The 26,300-nt window shown below is 51.1% G+C and overlaps 1 protein-coding gene and 1 long non-coding RNA gene across 3 annotated transcripts; one reads left to right on the forward strand and one right to left on the reverse strand.

Moving 5' to 3' along the window:
• Positions 1 to 997: 997 nt before the first annotated feature.
• Positions 998 to 25,490, forward strand: entpd1 (ectonucleoside triphosphate diphosphohydrolase 1). 2 transcript variants are annotated; one of them, XM_048987557.1, is made up of 9 exons: positions 998 to 1,102; positions 20,265 to 20,392; positions 20,615 to 20,732; positions 22,113 to 22,263; positions 22,732 to 22,891; positions 23,143 to 23,604; positions 23,843 to 23,950; positions 24,501 to 24,638; positions 24,799 to 25,490. In XM_048987557.1, exons 1-9 carry the CDS (start codon positions 1,087 to 1,089, stop codon positions 25,006 to 25,008), a joined length of 1,491 nt encoding a protein of 496 aa, XP_048843514.1. In that variant the 5' UTR covers positions 998 to 1,086; the 3' UTR covers positions 25,009 to 25,490. The 2 variants fall into 2 exon arrangements, with proteins under 2 accessions (XP_048843514.1, XP_048843515.1); XM_048987558.1 differs by lacking the exon at positions 998 to 1,102 and adding an exon at positions 16,764 to 17,475.
• Positions 6,903 to 8,073, reverse strand: LOC125715710 (uncharacterized). Its single transcript, XR_007384153.1, has 3 exons — positions 7,358 to 8,073; positions 7,001 to 7,051; positions 6,903 to 6,949 (listed from the first exon to the last, which is right to left on the reverse strand). It is a non-coding gene; the product is annotated as an uncharacterized LOC125715710 (long non-coding RNA).
• Positions 25,491 to 26,300: the final 810 nt, after the last annotated feature.

Here is a 26,300-nt window from a genome sequence, read left to right on the forward strand (position 1 = left end):
GCCATCAGCGGTGTTGGGGAAGTTACTCACAAAAGAAATCCATTACAGAAAGAATACAGTTGAGTATAAAGAGTCACAGTCACAGAGTACTCAACTGGTTGAATAGATTACTTTTGTGAGTAACTTCCCCAACACTGGCGATCAGTGTACTGAGCACTGAAACTGACTTGGCGGCTTTTATTCAGAAACAGCAGGCAGAAAGATCACAGCTGGCACCTGATATGCTCACCCTCCAACCCCCGGTGGGAGAGTGTCCTTGGGGAAGAAGCATCCCCTGTCTGCAGTGGGGGCTCGGAGAAGGCGGGGCCATGGACAGCCCGTTGCTGAGTATCAGGGTACGGTTTCCACCCCAGCACAGCTGTGCCTTTGTGTGCTGGCAGCAGCGGAAGTCGACTCAACTGTTTCAGACATGATTCTTAGACAATGGCAGCCAGTGTCAGAGCAAAACACGGCAAGCATGGCAGTGGAAAGTGGCCATGCAGTTGGGAGGACGGCCAGGCACACGCAGACACAGCAGCATGCAGACGCAGACACAGCAGCATGCAGACGCAGACACAGCAGCATGCAGACGCAGAGACACAGCAGCATGCAGACGCAGACACAGCAGCATGCAGACACAGACGGAGCATCATGTAGATACAGCAGCATGCAGACGCAGACACTGTATGGCAGATATCTCAACACACATGCCGACACAGGAGCGCAGATACAGCAATGCATATGCAGACACAGTAGTGCACATATCAGCAAGCACACTCAGACACAGCAGTGCATTGCAGACACAAAAACACTCATGCCACAATGGGCACACAGACACCAAAGCGCACACATCTGCATATAATCACAGCCCACATGCTAAAGTGCAGTTTGAAAGTGTGGTCAGCAGGCAGCAGACAGGAGGAGGAGCTGAGCAGGGAGTGGGGGGGCAGAGAGGGAGCACAGAGAGGAAGCAAGCGGGCGGGCGGGCGAGCGAGCCCCGCCCCCCCAAAGTGCCGCTCTTTATAAAAGCATGACACAGAAGGCCCAGCTGCTGAACACGAGCAAAGAAGTAGGGAGGCTTCGCAGAGGCACACAGGCGGAGCAACCATGAGCCAGCAAGCAGGTAGGACGATGAGCAGAAGCGACGTCAGGGGTCAGCAGGACAGAGGACCCGGGTGGGGGGTGCAGGAGAAGCCAGGGGATGGAAGGGGCTTCCCTCCACACGAGGCACCCGTTACCAGCAACAAAAGAGTGACTGTCTCACAGCCACATGGGCAGATAAAAGAGCCTGATAAGGGAGAATGATGGTGTGTATCTGTGTTTCTATGTGTGTGCAGTGTATCTGTGTGTATCTGTGTTTCTATGTGTGTGCAGTGTATCTGTGTTTCTATGTGTGTGCAGTGTATCTGTGTGTATATGTGTGTGCAGTGTATCTGTGTGTATCTGTGTTTCTATGTGTGTGCAGTGTATCTGTGTGTATCTGTGTTTCTATGTGTGTGCAGTGTATCTGTGTTTCTATGTGTGTGCAGTGTATCTGTGTTTCTATGTGTGTGCAGTGTATCTGTGTGTATATGTGTGTGCAGTGTATCTGTGTGTATCTGTTTTTCTATGTGTGTGCAGTGTATCTGTGTTTCTATGTGTGTGCAGTGTATCTGTGTGTATATGTCTTTCTATGTGTGTGTGCAGTGTATCTGTGTGTATCTGTGTTTCTATGTGTGTGTGCAGTGTATCTGTGTGTATCTGTGTTTCTATGTGTGTGTGCAGTGTATCTGTGTTTCTATGTGTGTGCAGTGTATCTGTGTGTATCTGTGTTTCTATGTGTGTGCAGTGTATCTGTGTGTATATGTCTTTCTATGTGTGTGTGCAGTGTATCTGTGTGTATCTGTGTTTCTATGTGTGTGTGCAGTGTATCTGTGTGTATCTGTGTTTCTATGTGTGTGCAGTGTATCTGTGTGTATCTGTGTTTCTATGTGTGTGCAGTGTATCTGTGTGTATCTGTGGTTCTATGTGTGTGCAGTGTATCTGTGTGTATCTGTGTTTCCATGTGTGCGCAGTGTATCTGTGTGTATCTATGGTTCTATGGATGTGTAGAGTATCTCTGTGTGTGTTCTCTGTATGAGTGTGTGTATTTGTGATCCTGTATGTGTGTGTGTGCACGAGTGTGTGGTGTATCCGTGTCTGTCTGTGTATGTGTGTCTGTCTGTGTGTGTGTCTGTCTGTGTATGTGTGTTTGTGTGTGTGTCTGTCTGTGTCTGTGTGTCTGTCTGTCTGTATCTGTGTGTATGTGTGTGTGTGTGTGTCTGTCTGTCTGTCTGTGTGTGTCTGTGTGTGTGTCTGTCTGTGTGTGTGTCTGTGTATGAGTGTATGTGTGTGTGTCTGTGTGTGTCTGTCTGTGTGTGTGTCTGTGTCTGTGTATGTGTGTGTGTCTGTGTGTGTGTCTGTGTATGTGTGTGTCTGTGTGTGTGTGTATGTGTGTCTGTCTGTATGTATGTCTGTGTGTGTGTTTGTGTATGTGTGTGTGTCTGTGTCTGTGTGTGTGTCTGTCTGTGTGTGTCTGTGTATGTGTGTCTGTCTGCTTCCTTGTACACTCTGTATTTTCTGCTGCTTCCCTTTGCTGCCTGTGCACTGGTGAGTTTCCGCTCTACCATGAGTCCGGAGGCCGGAACGCTGTGCTGCTCAGTCCGACAGCAGCCTGCCTCTGCTGCAGCTCCTGTGATGCCCGGTGACCTTCTGCATGTTTTCCCAAAGGCTTCCATACCTGATGGTTTCTATCAGCCTGACTGCAGATCTCAGAGGGCCACAGATGACAGCTTTGAAGACGCACTCTGCCTGATCTTGGGTCAGAGTGAAAATGACACAGTATTTTTATGTTTTAAAAAATGATGAAATGAAGAAACTAGCATACACCTATGTAAACCCAGAAAGGCAAAGGGGCAGAATGCACAGAAAGGTAAAGGGGCAGAATGCACAGAAAGGCAAAGGGGCAGAATGCACAGAAAGGCAAAGGGGCAGAATGCACAGAAAGGCAAAGGGGCAGAATGCACAGAAAGGCAAAGGGGCAGAATGCCCAGAAAGGCAAAGGGGCAGAATGCACAGAAAGGCAAAGGGGCAGAATGCACAGAAAGGCAAAGGGGCAGAATGCACAGAAAGGCAAAGGGGCAGAATGCACAGAAAGGCAAAGGGGCAGAATGCACAGAAAGGCAAAGGGGCAGAATGCACAGAAAGGCAAAGGGGCAGAATGCACAGAAAGGCAAAGGGGCAGAATGCACAGAAAGGACACCAGGCAGGAGAGAATCCGTTAGGGCAGCTCTGGATAAGCAGCCGCCTGCCTGACTCTCTGTCTGATCCGGCCTCCCTCGTGAAACACTTCCTGTCACTTGCAGAGCCTTCCCCATCTTTAAATGAAACAGGTTCAAGGGACAATAACAAAATAAGCTGCCTGTAAACAGCGTATAGAGAGTTTATGCAAAATCGTATACCATTTTTGAGGGGTTAAAAGTATTTTTAAGGGTGTATAAGACTGTTGTCTGTTCGTAGTATATTGCCTAATGCAGTATTGCGTTGTACCCCCTGGTTACATAACACACGGAAAGTGGAGCAATTATAGTTAGATCCAAATCTGCTCCCTCAAGGTATATGTGAAGATAGGGTATAACTTGGGTAATTCAGTGTTATAAAAAGCAGCTATAAATGTCGGAGCTTGATCATATATCAGACTCACATTCTGAGCAGCTTTACTGAGATGTAAAACACATGAAAGATACCATAAGATATTACTGGGCTCTTCGAGTATGAGGGCAGATTTCCTGAAAAGGAATGGAAGAACCTCACTGGGGATTCAATTACCTTGTAAATCATGTGTTTTACAATGGAAAACGGGAAACTGCCTTCTCAGGACTGATAAAGCAGCACACATACACTGTTGGCGTCTGCACTGTTACCATCTGCGTTGTTACCATCTGCGCTGTTACTGTCTGCACTGTTACTGTCTGCACAGTTACCATCTGCGCTGTTACTGTCTGCACTGTTACTCTCTGCACTGTTACCATCTGCGCTGTTACTGTCTGCACTTTTACTTTCTGCACTGTTACCATCTGCGCTGTTACCATCTGCGTTGTTACTGTCTGCGCAGTTAGTGTCTGTGCTGTTACTGTCTGCACTATTACTCTCTGCACTGTTACCATCTGCGCTGATACTTTCTGCACTGTTACCATCTGCGCTGTTACCGTCTGCGTTGTTACTGTATGCGCAGTTACCGTCTGTGCTTTTACTGTCTGCACTGTTACTGTCTGCACTGTTACCGTCTGCGTTGTTACCATCTGCATTGTTACTGTCTGCGCAGTTATTGTCTCTGCTTACTGTCTGCATTGTTACTGTCTGCATTGTTACTGTCTGCACTGTTACTTTCTGCGTTGTTACTGTCTGCACTGTTACCGTCTGCGTTGTTACCGTCTGTGTTGTTATTGTCTGTGTTGTTACTGTCTGCACTGTTACCGTCTGCGTTGTTACTGTCTGCACTGTTACCATCTGCGTTGTTACCATCTGCGTTGTTACTGTCTGCTCTGTTACCCTACACTTCTACATGCTGTACTTTCCCACTCTGAATATCCTTTAACATGTCATTGTCATCCCTGTATGTAATATAATACATGAAGCCACAAAGCAGATGAAATATTCTTTGAATAAGACTTTGGTGGGGCCGCCCATGTCTCACCCAATCCTGCTTCTGAAATGCCTGACAGGGGCCGCTTTAGGGAAGTGTCCCGCACACGGTCACCTATCTCTCTGTCCGGGGGCCGCTTTAGGGAAGTGTCCCGCACACGGTCACCTATCTGTCTGTCCGGGGGCCGCTTTAGGGGAGTGTCCCGCACACGGTCACCTATCTCTCTGTCCAGGGGCCGCTTTAGGGGAGTGTCCCACACACGGTCACCTATCTCTCTGTCCGGGGGCCGCTTTAGGGAAGTGTCCCGAACACGGTCACCTATCTCTCTGTCCGGGGGCCGCTTTAGGGGAGTGTCCCGAACACGGTCACCTATCTCTCTGTCCGGGGGCCGCTTTAGGGAAGTGTCCCGAACACGGTCGCCTATCTCTCTGTCCGGGGGCCGCTTTAGGGAAGTGTCCCGCACACGGTCGCCTATCTCTCTGTCCGGGGGCCGCTTTAGGGGAGTGTCCCGAACACGGTCACCTATCTCTCTGTCCGGGGGCCGCTTTAGGGAAGTGTCCCGAACACAGTCACCTATCTCTCTGTCCGGGGGCCGCTTTAGGGAAGTGTCCCGAACACGGTCACCTATCTCTCTGTCCGGGGGCCGCTTTAGGGAAGTGTCCCGAACACGGTCACCTATCTCTCTGTCCGGGGGCCGCTTTAGGGAAGTGTCCCGAACACGGTCACCTATCTCTCTGTCCGGGGGCCACTTTAGGGAAGTGTCCCGCACACGGTCACCTATCTCTCTGTCCGGGGGCCGCTTTAGGGAAGTGTCCCGAACACGGTCACCTATCTCTCTGTCCGGGGGCCGCTTTAGGGAAGTGTCCCGCACACGGTCACCTATCTCTCTGTCCGGCGGCCGCTTTAGGGAAGTGTCCCGAACACGGTCACCTATCTCTCTGTCCGGGGGCCGCTTTAGGGAAGTGTCCCGAACACGGTCACCTATCTCTCTGTCCGGGGGCCGCTTTAGGGAAGTGTCCCGCACACGGTCACCTATCTCTCTGTCCGGGGGCCGCTTTAGGGAAGTGTCCCGCACACGGTCACCTATCTCTCTGTCCGGCGGCCGCTTTAGGGAAGTGTCCCGAACACGGTCACCTATCTGTCTGTCCGGGGGCCGCTTTAGGGAAGTGTCCCGAACACGGTCACCTATCTCTCTGTCCGGCGGCCGCTTTAGGGAAGTGTCCCGAACACGGTCACCTATCTCTCTGTCCGGGGGCCGCTTTAGGGAAGTGTCCCGAACACGGTCACCTATCTCTCTGTCCGGGGGCCGCTTTAGGGAAGTGTCCCGAACACGGTCACCTATCTCTCTGTCCGGGGGCCGCTTTAGGGAAGTGTCCCGCACACGGTCACCTATCTCTCTGTCCGGCGGCCGCTTTAGGGAAGTGTCCCGAACACGGTCACCTATCTCTCTGTCCGGGGGCCGCTTTAGGGAAGTGTCCCGAACACGGTCACCTATCTCTCTGTCCGGGGGCCGCTTTAGGGAAGTGTCCCGCACACGGTCACCTATCTCTCTGTCCGGCGGCCGCTTTAGGGGAGTGTCCCGAACACGGTCACCTATCTCTCTGTCCGGGGGCCGCTTTAGGGAAGTGTCCCGAACACGGTCACCTATCTCTCTGTCCGGGGGCCGCTTTAGGGAAGTGTCCCGCACACGGTCACCTATCTCTCTGTCCGGCGGCCGCTTTAGGGGAGTGTCCCGAACACGGTCACCTATCTCTCTGTCCGGGGGCCGCTTTAGGGAAGTGTCCCGAACACGGTCACCTATCTCTCTGTCCGGGGGCCGCTTTAGGGAAGTGTCCCGCACACGGTCACCTATCTCTCTGTCCGGGGGCCACTTTAGGGGAGTGTCCCGCACACGGTCACCTATCTCTCTGTCCGGCGGCCGCTTTAGGGGAGTGTCCCGAACACGGTCACCTATCTCTCTGTCCGGGGGCCGCTTTAGGGAAGTGTCCCGAACACGGTCACCTATCTCTCTGTCCGGGGGCCGCTTTAGGGAAGTGTCCCGAACACGGTCACCTATCTGCCTGTCCGGGGGCCGCTTTAGGGAAGTGTCCCGCACACGGTCACCTATCTCTCTGTCCGGGGGCCGCTTTAGGGAAGTGTCCCGAACACGGTCACCTATCTCTCTGTCCGGGGGCCGCTTTAGGGAAGTGTCCCGAACACGGTCACCTATCTGCCTGTCCGGGGGCCGCTTTAGGGAAGTGTCCCGCACACGGTCACCTATCTCTCTGTCCGGGGGCCGCTTTAGGGAAGTGTCCCGCACACGGTCACCTATCTCTCTGTCCGGGGGCCGCTTTAGGGAAGTGTCCCGAACACGGTCACCTATCTCTCTGTCCGGGGGCCACTTTAGGGGAGTGTCCCGCACACGGTCACCTATCTCTCTGTCCGGGGGCCGCTTTAGGGAAGTGTCCCGCACACGGTCACCTATCTGCCTGTCCGGGGGCCGCTTTAGGGGAGTGTCCCGCACACGGTCACCTATCTCTCTGTCCGGCGGCCGCTTTAGGGAAGTGTCCCGAACACGGTCACCTATCTCTCTGTCCGGGGGCCGCTTTAGGGAAGTGTCCCGAACACGGTCACCTATCTCTCTGTCCGGGGGCCGCTTTAGGGGAGTGTCCCGAACACGGTCACCTATCTCTCTGTCCGGGGGCCGCTTTAGGGAAGTGTCCCGCACGCGGTCACCTATCTCTCTGTCCGGCGGCCGCTTTAGGGGAGTGTCCCGCACGCGGTCGCCTACCTCTCTGTCCGGGGGCCGCTTTAGGGGAGTGTCCCGCACGCGGTCACCTATCTCTCTGTCCGGGGGCCACTTTAGGGAAGTGTCCCGCACGCGGTCACCTATCTCTCTGGTACAGTAGGGTACCAGCCTGCCACTGTATCCTCTGGAACCACAGTAAAGTACTAGCCTGCCACTATATCCTCAGGAGCCACAGTAGAATACCAGAATGCCATTGCTTGCTCAGGAACCACAGTAAAGTACCACCCTGCAGTGTATGCTCAGGAGCCACAGTAGATTACTAGCCTGCAGTGTGTGCTCAGAAGCCACAGTAGAGTACCAGTCTGCCAGTGTGTGCTCAGGAACCATAGTAAAGTACTAGCCAGCCATTGCTTGCTCAGGAACTACAGTAGAGTACCAGCCTGCCACTGTATCCTCAGGAACCACAGTAGAGTACCAGAATACCATTGCTTGCTCAGGAACCACAGTAAAGTACCAGCCTGCAGTGTATGCTCAGGAGCCACAGTAGAGTACCAGCCTGCCACTGTATCCTCAGGAGCCAGAGTAGAGTACCAGCCTGCAGTGTGTGCTCAGGAGCCACAGTAGAGTACCAGCCTGCCACGGTATCCTCAGGAACCACAGTAGAGTACCAGCCTGCCGTGTGTGCTCAGGAGCCACAGTAGAGTACCAGCCTGCCAATATGTGTTCAGGAACAGTAGCCTTTAGTTTTTGTAAAATAAGCTTAGAAGCAGAAGAAATATAAATCATTTTGGGAACTTACCCTCCATATGTCCCAGTGAGAATTCCTGAGGAAATTTTCTATCTACACTTTTACTCTCACTGCGGAGAGGGCAGCGTGGGGCATCCAGCCAGGAACATCTTATTTCCTGTCAGTAAGCACAAATCGACTTTTTTTTACATTTGCTTGCAGTTGAGGCTGCCAGGACAATTCAATACTCCTTTGATCTTAGATGAATATGTGTGTGTATTTCGAGCAACAGCAAGCCGACCACCTCAGAATTCAAAGGATGTGGTACATAATGGTTGCAGAATGAGACAATAGTTACTCACCAACAGTTCCTGACTGACTAGTTTCGATTCTGTTTGGAACATGCATTAGATGTGCCCTAACCTAGTGAGATCACAGGTACTGTAGCTGCTCTGCCCAGCAACACTGGTGACATTTTCCTCTTTTCAAAGCAGACGCTCGGTCTTAGCAGACATTGCATACCTGCTTGGCCTAATTTTCTCCCTAGGAGTCATCCTTCTTAAATAAATTAAACTCCACTGCAGCTCAGGTGGGTGGGGCAGCTCAAGTGGGTGGGGCAGCTCAAGTGGGTGGGGCAGCTCAAGTGGGCAGGACAGCATGGTGGGCGGGCCTGCATGGTGGGCGGGGCAGCGAACGTCAGCTGGGGCCCTGCACATTTGGGTCCAGCGTAAAATCACTATGGACAAAATAACAAGCAATTGTTTCGGAAGCACTTGTGGGACACACTGGGGCCCAGAGAAACAGCGAGCCCTACGGAGGATCGATGGGACAGGTGGTCGGGAAGCTATTGATATAGTAGTTTAAATTAAAAAGCAAGAAATCCAGCTTCGTGATACAGGTCCCCGGTTTGTATTTTCCGGGCTCTGACTGATGGAGCTACAGACCAGCAAAATGCTGAGACCTTGCTTCCCAGTTCCAGGCAAACGGCGCCATGTCTGTAGTCCCCAAGTGGCTTCACTGAGGGCAAAATGCCAGCATGGGCCAGCTGCACAATAGGGCTTCTCTGACAAAAAAGCTTCTTGCAAATGGAAAGAAACATTTAATGCAAATTTATTTAGGAAACTCTACAGAATCAAACCATACCCAACTGTGTAAGTCCTAAATACCCCTGGTCATCGCTCTAGTTTGAGAGATGGAACTTCAGTGTTAAACAGGTTACATTTTTAGTTCTCTGGTATGTTTTTAACAGTTTCGGAGGCAAAAACCAAACCAAAGCTAAATTGATATGATAGAAGCTAGAGGCAAGTGCCTGTTGTTAGCTGCTAATTTTTTAATGGCTTATTAGTTTAGCATTACCGAATTACGCTTTGAAGTTAGTGGACTAGCAGTTATCGAAGCGAAGTCTTCGGTTAGCTGTGCCCACTGCTGCCCAAAATTGACATCATAATTCAGCAGAGCTCGCTGTTTTGTTCAGTGTGCCGCTCAGTGAGCTCAGGCTCTGTGTCTGTCATCAGAAGGTTGCTAGTTCAAGCCCAGCCTTGGCACATCTGCAGCAGTCAGTGTAAGGCCTTCACCCCCAGGTCCTTGGGCACTGCTGTGGGTGGCTGCCCTTCACAGCCGGCTTGCTTTCATCTCCAGAGAGTACGTTGGGGTCAGCATAAAAAGAATTTTCCCATGGGGATCAATAAAAATATCAATTATTATTATTTGTTTGCATGCATGTACGTGTTTAGAAATGAGGAGGGGGGGGGGCAAAAAATCTTGCACTGGGACCAGTGTCACTGCTTGGAAGAGCAGGTGACTCTGGAAAGGAGTCTGGAAAATGTGTCAGTTCTCTGTCACCGTTGTCCTCTAGGCCACTGTCACCTGCCTGTTTGCTGCTGCGGCTGCAGTTTGCTAAGGACAGAAATCCACAGGTGGATTGACTGCTATGGAGTTTGCAGCAGCCGTACCGAAGGGGCATCAAGCTGCAAAGCATCAAGCTGCAAAGCATCACGCGTGGCGCGGGACCTGTGAAGTCTGTTTATATTGGTCACCTTGGCAACCACACAAACATCTGAGGCATAGCTGAAGTATATTTAAAAAAAAAATGTTTGATCTGGCTCAGATTAGCAGTTTGGCGGTACAGTGAGATACAGCTTTGCAGTGTAAACATTCCTGTCCGTTTGTTCACCAGGCATTGAGAGGGAAACTCTGTTATTCAGTTATCAGCTCTGATCTCGATGCCTTTCCAAATTACATGACCCTTTTATCACAGTTTATTTGTTGGCCAGAGACATTCCAGAGCCAACAGCCTGTCTCTGGAACTGCTGCACACACTGGCATTGCCGCACGCTCTACAACTGCTGCATGCACTGGAATTGGAGCTGCCATTCTGCAGTGTTCGTCTGAGCTCCTGGGGACTCCGCTGGACCCTTTCTCTAAGCCCTAAGCAGATGTGCTGTGGGACACAGATGGTCCGCAGCTGTGGGGGGGCTACTCTTCTAGGCATAAGAAGCTTTAGCAGGTGTGTGCTGGTGTGGGATAGCCAGCCTGAACGGTGGACATATGTCACAGTCATTATGAATGCACTCGTTAGCCACAATCCCTCTGCAGGATGTATGACAGCCCTCGTTGTTTCACTTTGTGGTGCTCTGTCTCTCACTTCCTTCTAGTTCTTGGAATGGGTAGCAAGTCTCCTCTCTGGCCTTTTTCAAATCTTGCGAAATGAGTCAATAGGTAATTCCTGGGAGATGGGTGCTGAGTCATCGAGACCTTGTCGCTGGCTCTTGGGAGCCCCAAGGGCCATTTCCTGATAGGTTGCTGGAGTCTCTCCAATCATTATGATAGGCTGCTGGACTCTCTACACTGATTATGATAGGCTGATATTACCGGTTTGTAGGCAGGGCCTGCTCACTGCACCAAGCTCTGCTTCTGCACCAAAGATATCTGTGGAGGAAGAGCTTGCAGATCCTCCCCCCTATTCTAACAGGCTGTCCTGTTCATGTAGAGCTCATGTGATCAGAGTGGAAATTCCGCTCCCTGTAGCTTGTCCCAGCATGAATCATGCAGAGCACTGAACACCCTCGCCAGAGGCGTGGAAACCTCTTTCCAGCCCTCACTCCATTCTCCATCTCCATCTGTTCAGTGATGGCATTCTAATAGGCACCATTTTTTTCACTGCCTTGTTGATACGCGTCATGCTGTTAACTCGGTTCACGTGCCTGAGGGATAAACAAAACAGTCTGCTCTCCAGGTTACTGTTGAGGTGCAGATAGGAGTCAGAGATACAGAGATGGCTAAATAAACACCCTCCACGGGTGTCTTCTGCCCGCCATGAGGACTTATTGTGAGATATCCACGGTGTCACAATGCCGGTTTCCTCAGCAGCAAAGACCCTGATCTGGACAACAAAGCATGGCAAGGAAACCAGGCTCTGCCCAGAGCGGACAGGTTCTCAGGTGTCCCTGTAACCTCATCCCTGACAGACACAATGCCATCCCCGATCTAAACAGCATTGCAGAGCCCTCACAAGAAACACGAGAGGCAAGCTGAAGGAGCAGAGACCCAGAAGGATCTAACTTGGGTCCCAGATGCCTTCTCAGATGTGTGCTCTGGCCCAGGTGCGTGGCGGTGCATGGTGTCGCAGGGTGGGGCAGGGTGATGCGGGATGGTGTTTGGCAGTGCATGGTGTCGCAGGGTGGCACAGGGTGATGCGGGATGGTGTTTGGCACCGCAGGGTGATGCATGGCATTGCAGGGTAGCGAAGGGTGATGCATGGTATCGCAGGATGGTGCAGGGTGCTGCATGGTATCACAGGGTGGGGCAGGGTGGTGCAGGGTGATGCAGGATGGCATTTGGCGGTGCAGGGTGGAGCAGCATGGCACAGGGTGATGCAGGATGGCATTTGGCTGTGCAGGGTGGAGCAGCATGGCGCAGGGTGATGCAGCATGGCATTTGGCGGTGTAGGGTGGCGCAGGGTGGAGCAGCATGACGCAGGGTGATGCAGGATGGCGTTTGGTGGTACAGGGTGGTGCAGGATGGAGCAGGGAGGTGTCGGGCAGTTCCTAAAGAATCTCACTGGTCCATTTAATCTATTTAGCAGTCAGCCAGTCCCTGGAGCAGCTGAGGTTAAGGGCCCGTCCTCAGGGGCCCAATGGTGCCATCGCTATTCCAGCCGCAGGGTTTGACCTTCCCACCAGTCATAACCCCTCAGTCACACACCACCACAGTGCCACTGGGGTCACAGCTGTGGCTTTGATTGATGGGGGGGTGGGAGGGTCACAGTAATCATCTACTGCTTTTCAGCCAGCCATCCACCCTTAAACATGACAAAGTCTCCACCCGCCTTTGCTTTGAACAACCTGATCCATTCTCTGTGAGTGAATACATCAAAGCATTACCTTTAGCGAAGAACACTCAGATTTTTGTTAAGGGTGCAGGATGTCCTTCAGGAACCTCTCGCTTTGCAGGCACACCAAATATATACCAAATAAGGCAACAGCAGCCTGCTCTGCTCTCTCTCTAGATCCAGGGGCATGGCCTCCCATACATCTGTCACATCCGTTCTCTGGCACAGCACAGCCAATCAGAGCTGGACTGAGTCCTCACCTATTGCCTGGGGCAGCGGTGTCATCCAGGGGGCTTTAAAAAGCCTGTACTAATATCTATAGAGCACACAGCCATGCTCACTGAACACAGCATGGCAATACTGTGCTAATATCTATGGAGCACACTGCCATGCTCACTGAACACAGCATGGCAATACTGTGCTAATATCTATGGAGCACACTGCCATGCTCACTGAACACAGCATGGCAATACTGTGCTAATATCTATGGAGCACACAGCCATGCTCACTGAACACAGCACGGTAATACTGTGCTAATATCTATGGAGCACACAGCCATGCTCACTGAACACAGCACGGTAATACTGTGCTAATATCTATGGAGCACACAGCCATGCTCACTGAACACAGCACGGCAATACTGTGCTAATATCTATGGAGCACACAGCCATGCTCACTGAACACAGCATAGAAATCCTGTCTGTAGAGCTGCTCAGACCCTTTTATTACTGCCCCATTGATAGTGTGCTAACATACTGTCTGATATCAGGGTATCCAAATTGCGTAGAGTCAGATCGGAAAAGTCTCCGGTGGGTTATAAGAACCTCCGAAAGGATCAGCGGACTCACCCTGCCCTCTCTGGAGGACATTTTCAGAACCCGATGCCTCTATAGAGCTATTAACATCGCGAAAGATGTAACCCACCCCTGTCACCATCTGTTTACTCTCTTACCTTCTGTAAGAGACGCTTCAGAGCTCTCAAAGTCTGGACCTCTAGATTTACGGACAGCTTTTATCCAAAAAATAAATCTAGACATTGCCCCCCCACTGTTTTACATCCCACTGTTTTACATTCAGCTGCACTAAATATGCAATAATGGGACAATTTCTGCAACATGATCTAGGAGATACTTTTAATCTCATTATTGTCTTAGATGTTGGTTTTTATGTATTTATTATGTGTGTAGGTCTGTATGTGTGTATATGTGTGTACATGTGTGTGTATGTGAGTACATGTGTGTGTATGTGAGTACATGTATGTGTGTGTGTGTGTGTGTGTGAGTACATGTGTGTATGTGAGTACATGTGTGTATATGTGTGTACATGTGTGTGTATGTGTGTACATGTGTGTGTATGTGAGTACATGTATGTGTGTGTGTGTGTGTGTGAGTACATGTGTGTATGTGAGTACATGTGTGTATATGTGTGTACATGTGTGTACATGTATGTATATGTGAGTACATGTCTGTGAGGGGGGGCTTCTGGGACAGCAGGCAGTGTTCAGGGCAGAACGACAGCACTGGGAGACAGGCTGTGTGAGGGGGGGCTTCTGGGACAGCAGGCAGTGTTCAGGGCAGAATGACAGCACTGGGAGACGGGCTGTGTGAGGGGGGGCTTCTGGGACAGCAGGCAGTGTTCAGGGCAGAACGACAGCACTGGGAGACGGGCTGTGTGAGGGGGGGCTTCTGGGACAGCAGGCAGTGTTCAGGGCAGAACGACAGCACTGGGAGACGGGCTGTGTGAGAGGGGGCTCCTGGGACAGCAGGCAGTGTTCAGGGCAGAACGACAGCACTGGGAGACGGGCTGTGTGAGGGGGGGCTCCTGGGACAGCAGGCAGTGTTCAGGGCAGAACGACAGCACTGGGAGACGGGCTGTGTGAGAGGGGGCTCCTGGGACAGCAGGCAGTGTTCAGGGCAGAACGACAGCACTGGGAGACAGGCTGTGTGAGAGGGGGCTTCTGGGACAGCAGGCAGTGTTCAGGGCAGAACGACAGCACTGGGAGACGGGCTGTGTGAGGGGGGGCTCCTGGGACAGCAGGCAGTGTTCAGGGCAGAACGACAGCACTGGGAGACGGGCTGTGTGAGAGGGGGCTCCTGGGACAGCAGGCAGTGTTCAGGGCAGAACGACAGCACTGGGAGACGGGCTGTGTGAGGGGGGGCTCCTGGGACAGCAGGCAGTGTTCAGGGCAGAACGACAGCACTGGGAGACGGGCTGTGTGAGGGGGGGCTTCTGGGACAGCAGGCAGTGTTCAGGGCAGAACGACAGCACTGGGAGACGGGCTGTGTGAGAGGGGGCTCCTGGGACAGCAGGCAGTGTTCAGGGCAGAACGACAGCACTGGGAGACGGGCTGTGTGAGAGGGGGCTTCTGGGACAGCAGGCAGTGTTCAGGGCAGAACGACAGCACTGGGAGACGGGCTGTGTGAGGGGGGGCTCCTGGGACAGCAGGCAGTGTTCAGGGCAGAACGACAGCACTGGGAGACGGGCTGTGTGAGAGGGGGCTCCTGGGACAGCAGGCAGTGTTCAGGGCAGAACGACAGCACTGGGAGACGGGCTGTGTGAGAGGGGGCTTCTGGGACAGCAGGCAGTGTTCAGGGCAGAACGACAGCACTGGGAGACGGGCTGTGTGAGGGGGGGCTCCTGGGACAGCAGGCAGTGTTCAGGGCAGAACGACAGCACTGGGAGACGGGCTGTGTGAGAGGGGGCTCCTGGGACAGCAGGCAGTGTTCAGGGCAGAACGACAGCACTGGGAGACGGGCTGTGTGAGGGGGGGCTCCTGGGACAGCAGGCAGTGTTCAGGGCAGAACGACAGCACTGGGAGACGGGCTGTGTGAGGGGGGGCTCCTGGGACAGCAGGCAGTGTTCAGGGCAGAACGACAGCACTGGGAGACGGGCTGTGTGAGGGGGGGCTTCTGGGACAGCAGGCAGTGTTCAGGGCAGAACGACAGCACTGGGAGACGGGCTGTGTGAGAGGGGGCTCCTGGGACAGCAGGCAGTGTTCAGGGCAGAACGACAGCACTGGGAGACGGGCTGTGTGAGAGGGGGCTTCTGGGACAGCAGGCAGTGTTCAGGGCAGAACGACAGCACTGGGAGACGGGCTGTGTGAGGGGGGGCTCCTGGGACAGCAGGCAGTGTTCAGGGCAGAACGACAGCACTGGGAGACGGGCTGTGTGAGAGGGGGCTCCTGGGACAGCAGGCAGTGTTCAGGGCAGAACGACAGCACTGGGAGACGGGCTGTGTGAGAGGGGGCTTCTGGGACAGCAGGCAGTGTTCAGGGCAGAACGACAGCACTGGGAGACGGGCTGTGTGAGGGGGGGCTCCTGGGACAGCAGGCAGTGTTCAGGGCAGAACGACAGCACTGGGAGACGGGCTGTGTGAGAGGGGCCTCCTGGGGCAGCAGGAGACGTTTAGGGTTTTGCCTAGAACCACAGGTCAGTGCTGCTCACAGTTAATAATCTGAACTTGTTTTTGTTTTAGTATAATGGTCTGATTTAGGGCCACTGGAAACACAGAGATATCCTAGTAGAATCAGAAAGCCCAACACTTTAAAGGTGCCCCTAAATGTGATAAATAATAAAGTAAAGCTCAGTTTGGGGGGGGGGGGGCAAAGGTGACAGTTAACATAAAAGTACTACATGGAATTTACTGCCGACTGAAGTGTACTCTGTCAGATCTTTTTACCTTTTTCGGTTGGAGGGGATAATGCTATATCGGTTTATACAATGTGTTAGTGCTTGTGATGGTTCTATTAATAGGGCTGGTTATAGGTTACCATGTTTTACATTGAGCTATTGGGTTATACTCATTAACATATAAACCCCGTATTCATAGAACACAGTGACATCCGGCATTTCTCAAAGAAAGCAGAAGTATAAAAATGTGTGTCTGATTTGGGGAAGAACTCTTGTCCTGGTAAGTGTACCAGACATGTTCATCTTTTGTCCTACAGGGTAGGATGAGTCAATGTAAAACTGTGTCTTTGGGGCTGAGGTATTGCATCTGATATGAACAGACAGCAGGGGATAGATACCAATGCAGCAGACATTGCCAAGGAAACGTAACCAAACAGCAAACAGGCTTAGGGGATCGATACCAAACCAAACTGTAAATACAACATACAGCAAGAAACACCAAGAATAAGTATGGGAATAAATGCCAAAAAGCCTGACTGCATAGACGTGCGGGTGCATTTCGGATGGGAAGTGGGTTGTTGGCAGGGGCGAAGAAAAATATCACACCAGAGCGCTCTCAGCTTTTGCCAAATGCACGTTGAGGTGGAGGAACCTCTACAGGGCCGTTTTTTTTTTTTTTTTTATTTAGGACAGAGTAAAAATATTCGTGAGGACTTAATTTTCTATTTACATCTTAGAAGAAACATATTTAACTGGCCCACATCAAAATAATCCTGCCTTTGTTGTTTTAACTGTCTGATCGTGTACTACTGCTATTTATCGGTCTGACGCAACAGGTTACTGGACAAACACATCTGACCACTAAATAAATATACGTGTATGTAAATACGCCTGGATCGTTTGACGGATACGCGTAGAAATACGTTTTATTTAAAATGACGTATACTGTAAATGAGAAGGAGAATTACTACACTAGATCTAAGTGATTCCTGGTTCTTTGGTATTGCTGCATGTTTTTCTTGCTCCGGAAGTTGGTGTTTTTTACTCGGCCTCCGGGGGGCTTCCCTCGAGTAGAGGGGATTCCGATCCCACCCCCGTCGCGTGACCGAGGTTTCCTCTTCGCGGGAGCAGATCCCAAAGCCCCGAGGAACCTCCATCTCTTCCTGAAAAGGAGGAAATGAAGTCGTTCCCGAGATCGCGCGCGTCACTGTTGATTAATACGGGCAAAAGAGGGCGCTCCCCAAGAGTGCGACCCCCGCGTGCCGCCCACCCCGCGTTTCCATGCCAACTAGCTCGGGGCCAGCGGGGGCTTCCGCCGCTTCCCAGCTGAAGAGGGGGCTCCGTGTGCCAGTCTCGGGACACGCTCGTTTTGAAATTTATTTCTGTCCTGCGGAGATAAGTGCGCGTTGCTGCGGGGAGGTGAGTGTTTAAAACGGAGTTTGCGGTTTGGGGAGCCTTTAAACATGAAACCCCCTCCGCGGTAGGGGCTTGGCGCGCATTACTGAGCATTCCTATAGTGCAAACGGAGCATACAGGGAGTTAAAGAGCCCCGAGATGGCGGCGTCTCCGAGCTGGGATCGATGGCACGGTCCTTGTAATCCACCTAAACCCAGCAGTAAACCCGCATTGATCCTAACCGGCCTGAAGGGGCGCGGCTCCCTGCAGCCTCCGCAACAGGATCTTTATGGAGCTGAAATGACGGCAATAAATCCCGAACGGTGTTGGGTCAGAACCGCCGGGCTGGACCGGGGCTGACTCACAAACCTCACATCTTGCGCTTGTAGTGTATGAAGTTTCAGCATTCAAAAGTCACTTTTCTAATACGGTATATGAGCCATTCTTTAATTGCAATGAAAACTGAGGTGGATAAATTTTGAAAAGTCTGTTTCATTAATTCCTGATCCCTAAACTAAACCACCCACATTATCTTGACGCCTCCTAATGCCTCCTTAATGCCTCATAAAAGCATAAATGCTTAATTCCACATATAATTTTATATACTTTAATGTGACAAACTGACCAAAACTTAGAACATTTAAAATATATTAAATATTATGTGGAATTAAGCTCTTAATTTTGAAACGTTTTGTTCAGTTTGTCACTCGTGTCATGAGGCATTAATTTTGCCACCTCTATTATTCCTCAGTGTGCCTGTATTTAATGACAACTAAAGTAAGATACTCATAGTAAAGTCAATACTTCAGAAATAGCAAACACTTTGTCATAACTGAACTCTAACACCATGGACGCCATGTAACAACAGTGACAGAACAAGTGATTTTATTTTACAAAATGGAAAAATTGTCAGACAAAATATTAACCAAGATCTAATTTCCTTATTAATTGTTGCGATCATCGATGACATTAACACTAGCCACTGGTGTCACAGGTGTGGCGTAACACCACTGACGTTCCGATTACATTTTTGAATGGTTATTCAAATTAATTGCGTAACACCAGTGACACGTAGAAGGTGCACGATAAGCAAAAATAAATTTGTTTGGACTCATCTTTCTCAGTCACTCAGATGCTTCCTCTACGATGACTCCCGGCCAAAGGAAGCCGTTTGAAGCAGCAAGATCCACTGTGTTAAAATGAGTCTTTGGATAACAGCAGTGACCAAAATGGCTGCAAGAAATGTATCTTAATTAATTAAAAATAAATTACGTATTTTACATATGAAGTAGTACAAGTAGTGCAGTGTTAATTATATGTATAATAAAAATTGAACTGTTTTGTGCAATTTTATATACCTTATACCTTAAAATAATGAGCGGAATGTATTCTTAAATCAGACATTTACTGTGTGGATGCACAGGCCGGACAGTTTATCAGGCCTGTAACCTCTGGCATGATTTCCACTCCAAATGGACAATAGCCTTTTCTGGACAAGCTGTATTCTGTTAGCTGGGTTTGCGTAAGGCAGAAACATTTAGGAAAATTAATAAATATTGAATCAAAGTACAAATATTTTGAGCTACTCATGTTGCATAGTATACCTTCCAATGAGGCGTGATCTTTCTCACAGTTAATACATCGACCTTCCCTTGGCTGCACTCAGTAATGCTACATTTCCTGTTTAGTTTTTTCATTTATTTATTCAACTCTGAGATAAAACTAAGAGACCGCTTCATTTTTTTTTTATCTGCATTTTTAAATCCTGGTTTAATCCTGGTTCTGTGAGGCTACACTGTGAGGCCACACTGTGAGGCCGGCTGCTTCCAGGCTCAAAGTTTCTAAGACAGCAGTACACAAAAACAGGGTGAAGTAGGAGTCACTGGCAGTGACCAAAAAGAGTTTCTGGTTGACCTGATTTGTGGCTGTTTTTGCAGTTAGTGCAGGGGTGTAAGACCTGAACATCGTGGGACAGCATCTGCCTGGGTCTCCATTTACGGCCCTGTCTGCTCCCCTCCCTCCCTTCCTGCAGAGCTGGGCTGTAGGTCCCAAACATTAATGTGCTGTTAAACGTGCCGTGTCAGGTGCACCATAAACATCTCTCCACTGAGCAGAAGCCAGTCGCTTCTGCAGCCTGATAATCTGCCTGTTAAATTTTCAGCTGTGGGAGGCTGTTGCCCTCTGGCGTGGCCCATCAGTCTTTGTCCCCTCAGTATGGCCCCATCAGGCTGTTGCCCTCCGGCGTGGCCCATCAGTCTTTGTCCCCTCAGTATGGCCCCATCAGGCTGTGGCCCTCTGGCGTGGCCCATCAGTCTTTGTCCCCTCAGTATGGCCCCATCAGGCTGTTGCCCTCCGGCGTGGCCCATCAGTCTTTGTCCCCTCAGTATGGCCCCATCAGGCTGTGGCCCTCCGGCGTGGCCCATCAGTCTTTGTCCCCTCAGTATGGCCCCATCAGGCTGTGGCCCTCCGGCGTGGCCCATCAGTCTTTGTCCCCTCAGTATGGCCCCATCAGGCTTTGTTCCCCCAGTATGGCCCCATCAGGCTGTGGCCCTCCGGCGTGGCCCATCAGTCTCTGTCCCCTCAGTATGGTCCCATCAGGCTTTGTTCTCCCAGTATGCCCCCATCAGGCTGTGGCCCTCCGGCGTGGCCCCATCAGGCTTTGACCTAGACTTTGGAAACCTGCAGACATGCCATCTCCTTCATGTCATTGCTGCATAGATATTAACCTGCCTTCCCAAACAGATGTAAGCATCTTGCTGTAGCAGATTCTTTCATCTTGATGTTTTTCCCTGGTTGGTTTATTTACCTTTCAGAGATGAAGATGAAGAACCCTTGGCACCGGCCGCTGATCATCGGCATCGCCATCGTCTTCGCTGTGGCCGTGATTGGCATGGTGACCACTGGCGTCATTCAGAACAGACACATCGGACAGAAGTACAAGGTAGCCGGCCCGTGCTGCATCAGCTGAGCAATAGGAGGCGCTGTAGAGAACACAGAGTCGATACAATGGTCTTCATTTCTTTATTCTCCCTTAATAATCATAGCCTCACTGAGAGTAAACCCAACCGTAAGCTGTTCTGCTACGTTGGAGAAAGGTGTCTCTTAAAGACATGTATCTACTGATTGTATGTGGACCCTGCTCTCCCCCCCCCCTTTCTGGCAGTATGGTATCGTCCTGGATGCTGGCTCTTCTCACACTTCGGTGTACGTGTACCAGTGGCCAGCGGAGAAGGAGAACAACACAGGCATGGTGCAGCAGACACACGTGTGTAATGTGAAAGGTATGTTGGGGGTGTCCCATGTGCTAATGGTGATAAAGAGAGCAGAGTGTCAAGGTAGCTGTGTGCTTCAAATGAAACTGATGGAATTAATGTTGTTTTAGCTATACAATGTCATACAAGCGGTGATCACCGTTCCATCACCCTGCCTGCGTAGGGCCCCCGAGACAAACTGTTTGATTTTCCTTTTTTCCAGATGTCGTATCTCATCTGTGACGTACCAGTTATTACGAATATTTATCCTATCGGTGACCGGCCGGTTATTACAAATATTTATCCTATCGATGATGGGCCAGTTATTACGAATATTTATCCTATCGATGATGGGCCAGTTATTACGAATATTTATTCTATCGGTGACCGGCCGGTTATTACAAATATTTATTCTATCGGTGACGGGCCAGTTATTACGAATATTTATTCTATCGGTGACCGGCCGGTTATTACAAATATTTATCCTATCGGTGACGGGCCAGTTATTACGAATATTTATTCTATCGGTGACCGGCCGGTTATTGCAAATATTTATCCTATCGGTGACGGGCCGGTTATTAAGAATATTTATCCTATCTGTGATGGGCCGGTTATTACGAATATTTATCCTTTCTGTGACGGCCCGGTTATTATGAATATTTATCCTATCTGTGACGGCCCGGTTATCACGAATATGTATCCTATCGGTGATGGGCCGGTTATTACGAATATTTATCCTATCGGTGATGGGCCGGTTATTACGAATATTTATCATATAGGTGATGGGCCGGTTATCACGAATACTCATCTGTGACAGGCCGGTTATTGTGAATAGTTATCTTGCTGGCACCAACAGGAATGGAGACAAACGTAGATGTATGAGATTTGTGATACTATATATCTAGATATGAAATTCAAAACAAAGTTGTCAAAGACTGACCCCCCACAGCGACCACTGGGAGTTGAGGCTGAGTCATCCAGCCACACAGTTCTCATGCTGGGATCGTAGACGCCAGTCTGTGTTTTGACATTGGTGTGAGGTCTGTGGGAAGAGGGTGAGCTGCCATGCCTTTGCCGATGATGCCCCCTAGTGGAACTGCAGGCAGCATGCATTTTCCCATGAAAGGCTGCTGTGATGCACACTGGCTTAGGTTTAGTGAGGATATCAAACCTCTTGACTGAACATCCCTTTAACGGTGCCTGAGTGTCTGTGTAACTGTATGTCCGCATTGCTGTATAGGTGGGACTGCTAACCTATCCAGGCATCACCTAACTGGCAGTTGATCGGCCAAGCAGCTTTCACTGCTCAGATTTTTAAACGCAATACATAAACCCGGGGGGTGGTTCTAACCCCCATGTGAATACTAATTTTTTTTCTGCATGGCTGGTGTGCCCTGCCCCCCCACCCAGGCAAGGGCATCTCCAGCTATGCTGGCAGCCCAAATGCTGCTGGGAGCTCACTCAGGGAGTGCATGGAGGAGGCCAGGAGCAACATTCCCACTGAGAGACAAAAGGAGACACCTGTCTACCTGGGAGCTACAGCAGGGATGAGGTTGCTAAGGTAACCCGTGTGTCAGGGGACATGGTGGGATGAGGTTGTTATGGTAACCTGTGTACCTGGTGGTTTCTATGGTAATGGTATAAGCTGAGAAACAGAGGAAGAACACATCGGTCTCTGAGCAGGTCGCTCACCCCCTGGTCCGTATGGCATCTCTCAGTCATAAATCTTTAATGGTTCGTATAGCCGTGCAGTGTATTGAACTCTGAAATGTTATGAAAATGTCAAACAAAGAAACCGATTAACACAATGGTGTTGGCGCTTTACCTGACAAAGCAGTTTGTCTCTAAGCTGTTCAGTTCCACCTCCAGGACCTGAAAGCGATTTAGAGAATATTTTAACTGACACCCGACTGAGCGTCCAAATAAATATTTCAATAAACCGAGCAAGAGCAGAGGATGAGTAAGAGGAAGTACCTTGTGACCATCAGGGTGACGGCAGTAACTCTTTTCTTCTCCGCCTCTCCCACAGGATGGAGAACCAGTCAGCCTCAGACCAGGTCCTGGCATCAGTAGAGAACTTCCTCAAGGTGACCCCATTCTCCTACCAGGGAGCCTGCATCATCACGGGCCAGGAAGAGGGCGCCTACGGCTGGATCACTGTCAATTATCTTGGTGATAACTTCCGTAAGGTGGGTCCAAGAACTGCGGCCTTGCAGTAGATGGAACGTGGTACAGAGATGCTCTCACAGTTAGTAATTTACGTAATGTAATAAGCAGCAGGAAATGGGTGAGCCATCGAGTGGGTGGTGGTGTGAGTTACCACACCACCTTTCTCACGTTACAGGGAACCTCTACGGGGCTTTGCCTCATTCAGGCATTGTGAAGCTCTCTAGCTCTGGGGGCTGGTCAGACTGAGCTCATGAGGCCCAATTCCTTCCAGGCCCAGCGGACCATGGGGGCCCTGGACCTGGGCGGAGCGTCCACTCAGATCACATTTGTATCTGGGGTGGAGGGAGAGTCCCCTCAGAACTTCATCCACTTCCGTCTGTACGGGAATGAGTACCACGTGTACACTCACAGCTTCCTGTGCTATGGCAAGGACCAGGCGCTCAGGCTGGCGCTGAGTCACGGGCTGCGGGCACTGCCAGAGAACGCAAACAGCACCCTGCTAGACCACTGCTTCCACCCAGGCTACAGGAAACAGAAGGACCTGTCCGATGTCTATGATAGCCCCTGTGTCTCCAAGAAAGGGGCTCCAACTGGGACCTTCATCCATCAAGGTGCAGGGAACTGGAGTCTCTGCCATCAGCATGTACAAGGCCTCTTCAACTTCAGCCAGTGTGTCAGGAGGAGCTGCTCCTTCAATGGGGTCTTCCAGCCCCCACTGCAGGGGACGTTTGGGGTAAGCATTATGGGGTAATGGTGTTAGCTGGCAGCTAAAGGAGGAACTGGAGATATGATCATTCTCATTTTACGTGGCCATTCTAGGGTGATGTGCAAGCAGTGTGTAACCACCCAAAGGCTCGCAGAGTAATGATGTCACTGTTGGGCCTTGAGCAGGGCATTTAGGTACTGGCTGACCGTGCTGTCTGACCCAGACTCTGTGTAAATGCTGTGTCTTAACATCTTCTGCTTGCCAGGCTTTCTCTGCTTTCTTCTTTGTGATGAATTTCTTGAACCTGACTTCCGGGTCCCTGTATGATGCAAAGCAGAAGCTGACTAGTTACTGTTCTACACCCTGGGAAAAGGCAAGTGTGAAGTAGGGTGGGGCCTGGGGGATAGTGGGGGGGAGTGGGGTGGGGCCTGAGGGATAGTGGGAGGGGAGTTGAGGGTGGGGTCTGAGGGATAGTGGGAGGGGAGTGGGTGGGGCCTGAGGGATAGTGGGAGGGGAGTTGGGGGTGGGGTCTGAGGGATAGTGGGAGGGGAGTGGGGTGGGGCCTGAGGGATAGTGGGAGGGGAGTTGGGGGTGGGGTCTGAGGGATAGTGGGAGGGGGGTGGGGTGGTGCTTGTGGGATTGTGGGAGGGGAGTGGGGTGGGGTCTGAGGATAGTGGGAGGGGAGTGGGGTGGGGTCTGAGGATAGTGGGAGGGGAGTGGGGTGGGGCCTGAGGGATACTGGGAGGGGAGTTGGGGGTGGGGCCTGAGGGATAGTGGGAGGGGAATGGGGTGGGGCTTGAGGAATAGTGTGAGGGCGGAGTGGAGTGTGGTTTTACTTTGCTGTCAGCATCCGCAATGAAGGTACTGATCAGAAGAATAAAATTTTGACTTGTGCTGGTCCATGCTGATTGATGTCTCTGCAGATCCAAAAGGACCACCCTACAGTTAAGGAGAAGTACTTGTCTGAATACTGCTTCTCAGGGACCTACATCGTCACGCTGCTTGAAGATGGATACAACTTCACCTCGGATGCCTGGAAGGAAATCAAGTTCATCAAAAAGGTTTGACTCATACCTTTCATTAACAGCCTGACTGCATGTATGTTGCTGCCATCTACATGTTGGGTAGAAGATGTCCCCACAAAGTCCTCTTCACTGAACTTAAACCTAATGTCCCCACAATGTCTTCCTCACGAAGGCGTATTTTTTTTATCTGCTTCAGATTGGAGACAGTGATGCTGGCTGGACTCTGGGCTACATGCTGAACATGACCAACATGATTCCAGCAGAGGCCCCTGACACACCGCCCCTCCCCCACTCTAGCTACGTGGCCATCATGGTCCTGCTGGCCCTGCTGCTACCCAGCCTGCTCTTCATCGGTTACCGCTTGTTCAGGCGCTCTGGTTCTGCTTCTCAAAAGCAGATCGTTTAACTATCATTATAGGATGTAGATACTGTGGGTGGGGCTGGCTTCAGTGTTTTTACTTTTATTAGTCGGATGGGGGCCTGCATTCAGAACCCTGTGTGGACCCATACTGATCTCCTCCCTGACTGTGATTGCAGAACCAGAGGTAGATGTCCATCTCAGGTCAGGTGACACACCTGTACCAGAAGTCTGGATCTGCAGGGCAGGACTGTGCACTACCATCAAGGAGCAATGACCCAGGGCCAGGAGACAGGGCTGTAGGATCTGGGGGGGTCGCGAGGGGGGGACACTAGGGGGGAATACAGGGAGACACTAGGGGGGACACAGGGGAGACGCTTCTCCAAGCTGCTCCAGCCTTGGATGTCAGAGATCGTCTTTGCATTTCATTTCCCAGGAGACCATCATCCCGCATTTTTAACAGAGGGAATTCCACACTGAAGCAAACCTGCCTGCTTGATTTCCCAATAAACATTATGCTTTTCTTGTGATATGCCTACACTGTGATGAAATGAGGCATCGGTATGGGTCTTTATGCATGTAAATAAGGCTCATAGATTGCTTTGAAACTAGAGTGGTAAAATTTCAGAGACACTTAGGTTTTCACTGTGTGCTGGCTGAACAAGCATATCATCTTCACAGTTCTGGATATGCATATTACAACATCCATCCATCCATCCATCCATTTATCTATCTATCTATCCTCATATCCTATGCTGTTATACCCATAATACTGTGTTTCTAAACCCAATCCAGACAGTTCACTTTCTTCCACCACCAAGGGCACTGTAGGGGCATATGCAAAATTGGGAAACACTGACATGTATCCTCTTCTGTATATATGGGCAACACGAGGACGCATAAAGCACACAGTAAAAGTGAGTTTCGTATGTACAGGGATGCCCGTCAGCCTGCTCGTATACCGAGGACTGTGCGGAGCGCACGCACAGAGCAGCTCCTTCAGGGATGCCCATCAGCCTGCTCGCATACCGAGGACTGTGCGGAGCGCACGCACAGAACGGCTCCTTCAGGGATGCCCGTCAGCCTGCTCGCATGCCGAGGACTGTGCGGAGCGCACGCACAGAGCGGCTCCTTCAGGGATGCCCGTCAGCCTGCTCGCATGCCGAGGACTGTGCGGAGCGCACGCACAGAGCGGCTCCTTCAGGGATGCCCGTCAGCCTGCTCGCATGCCGAGGACTGTGCGGAGCGCACGCACAGAACGGCTCCTTCAGGGATGCCCGTCAGCCTGCTCGCATGCCGAGGACTGTGCGGAGCGCACGCACAGAACGGCTCCTTCAGGG

Source organism: Brienomyrus brachyistius, chromosome 20 (assembly GCF_023856365.1).
Source record: "Brienomyrus brachyistius isolate T26 chromosome 20, BBRACH_0.4, whole genome shotgun sequence".
NCBI lineage: Eukaryota > Metazoa > Chordata > Actinopteri > Osteoglossiformes > Mormyridae > Brienomyrus > Brienomyrus brachyistius.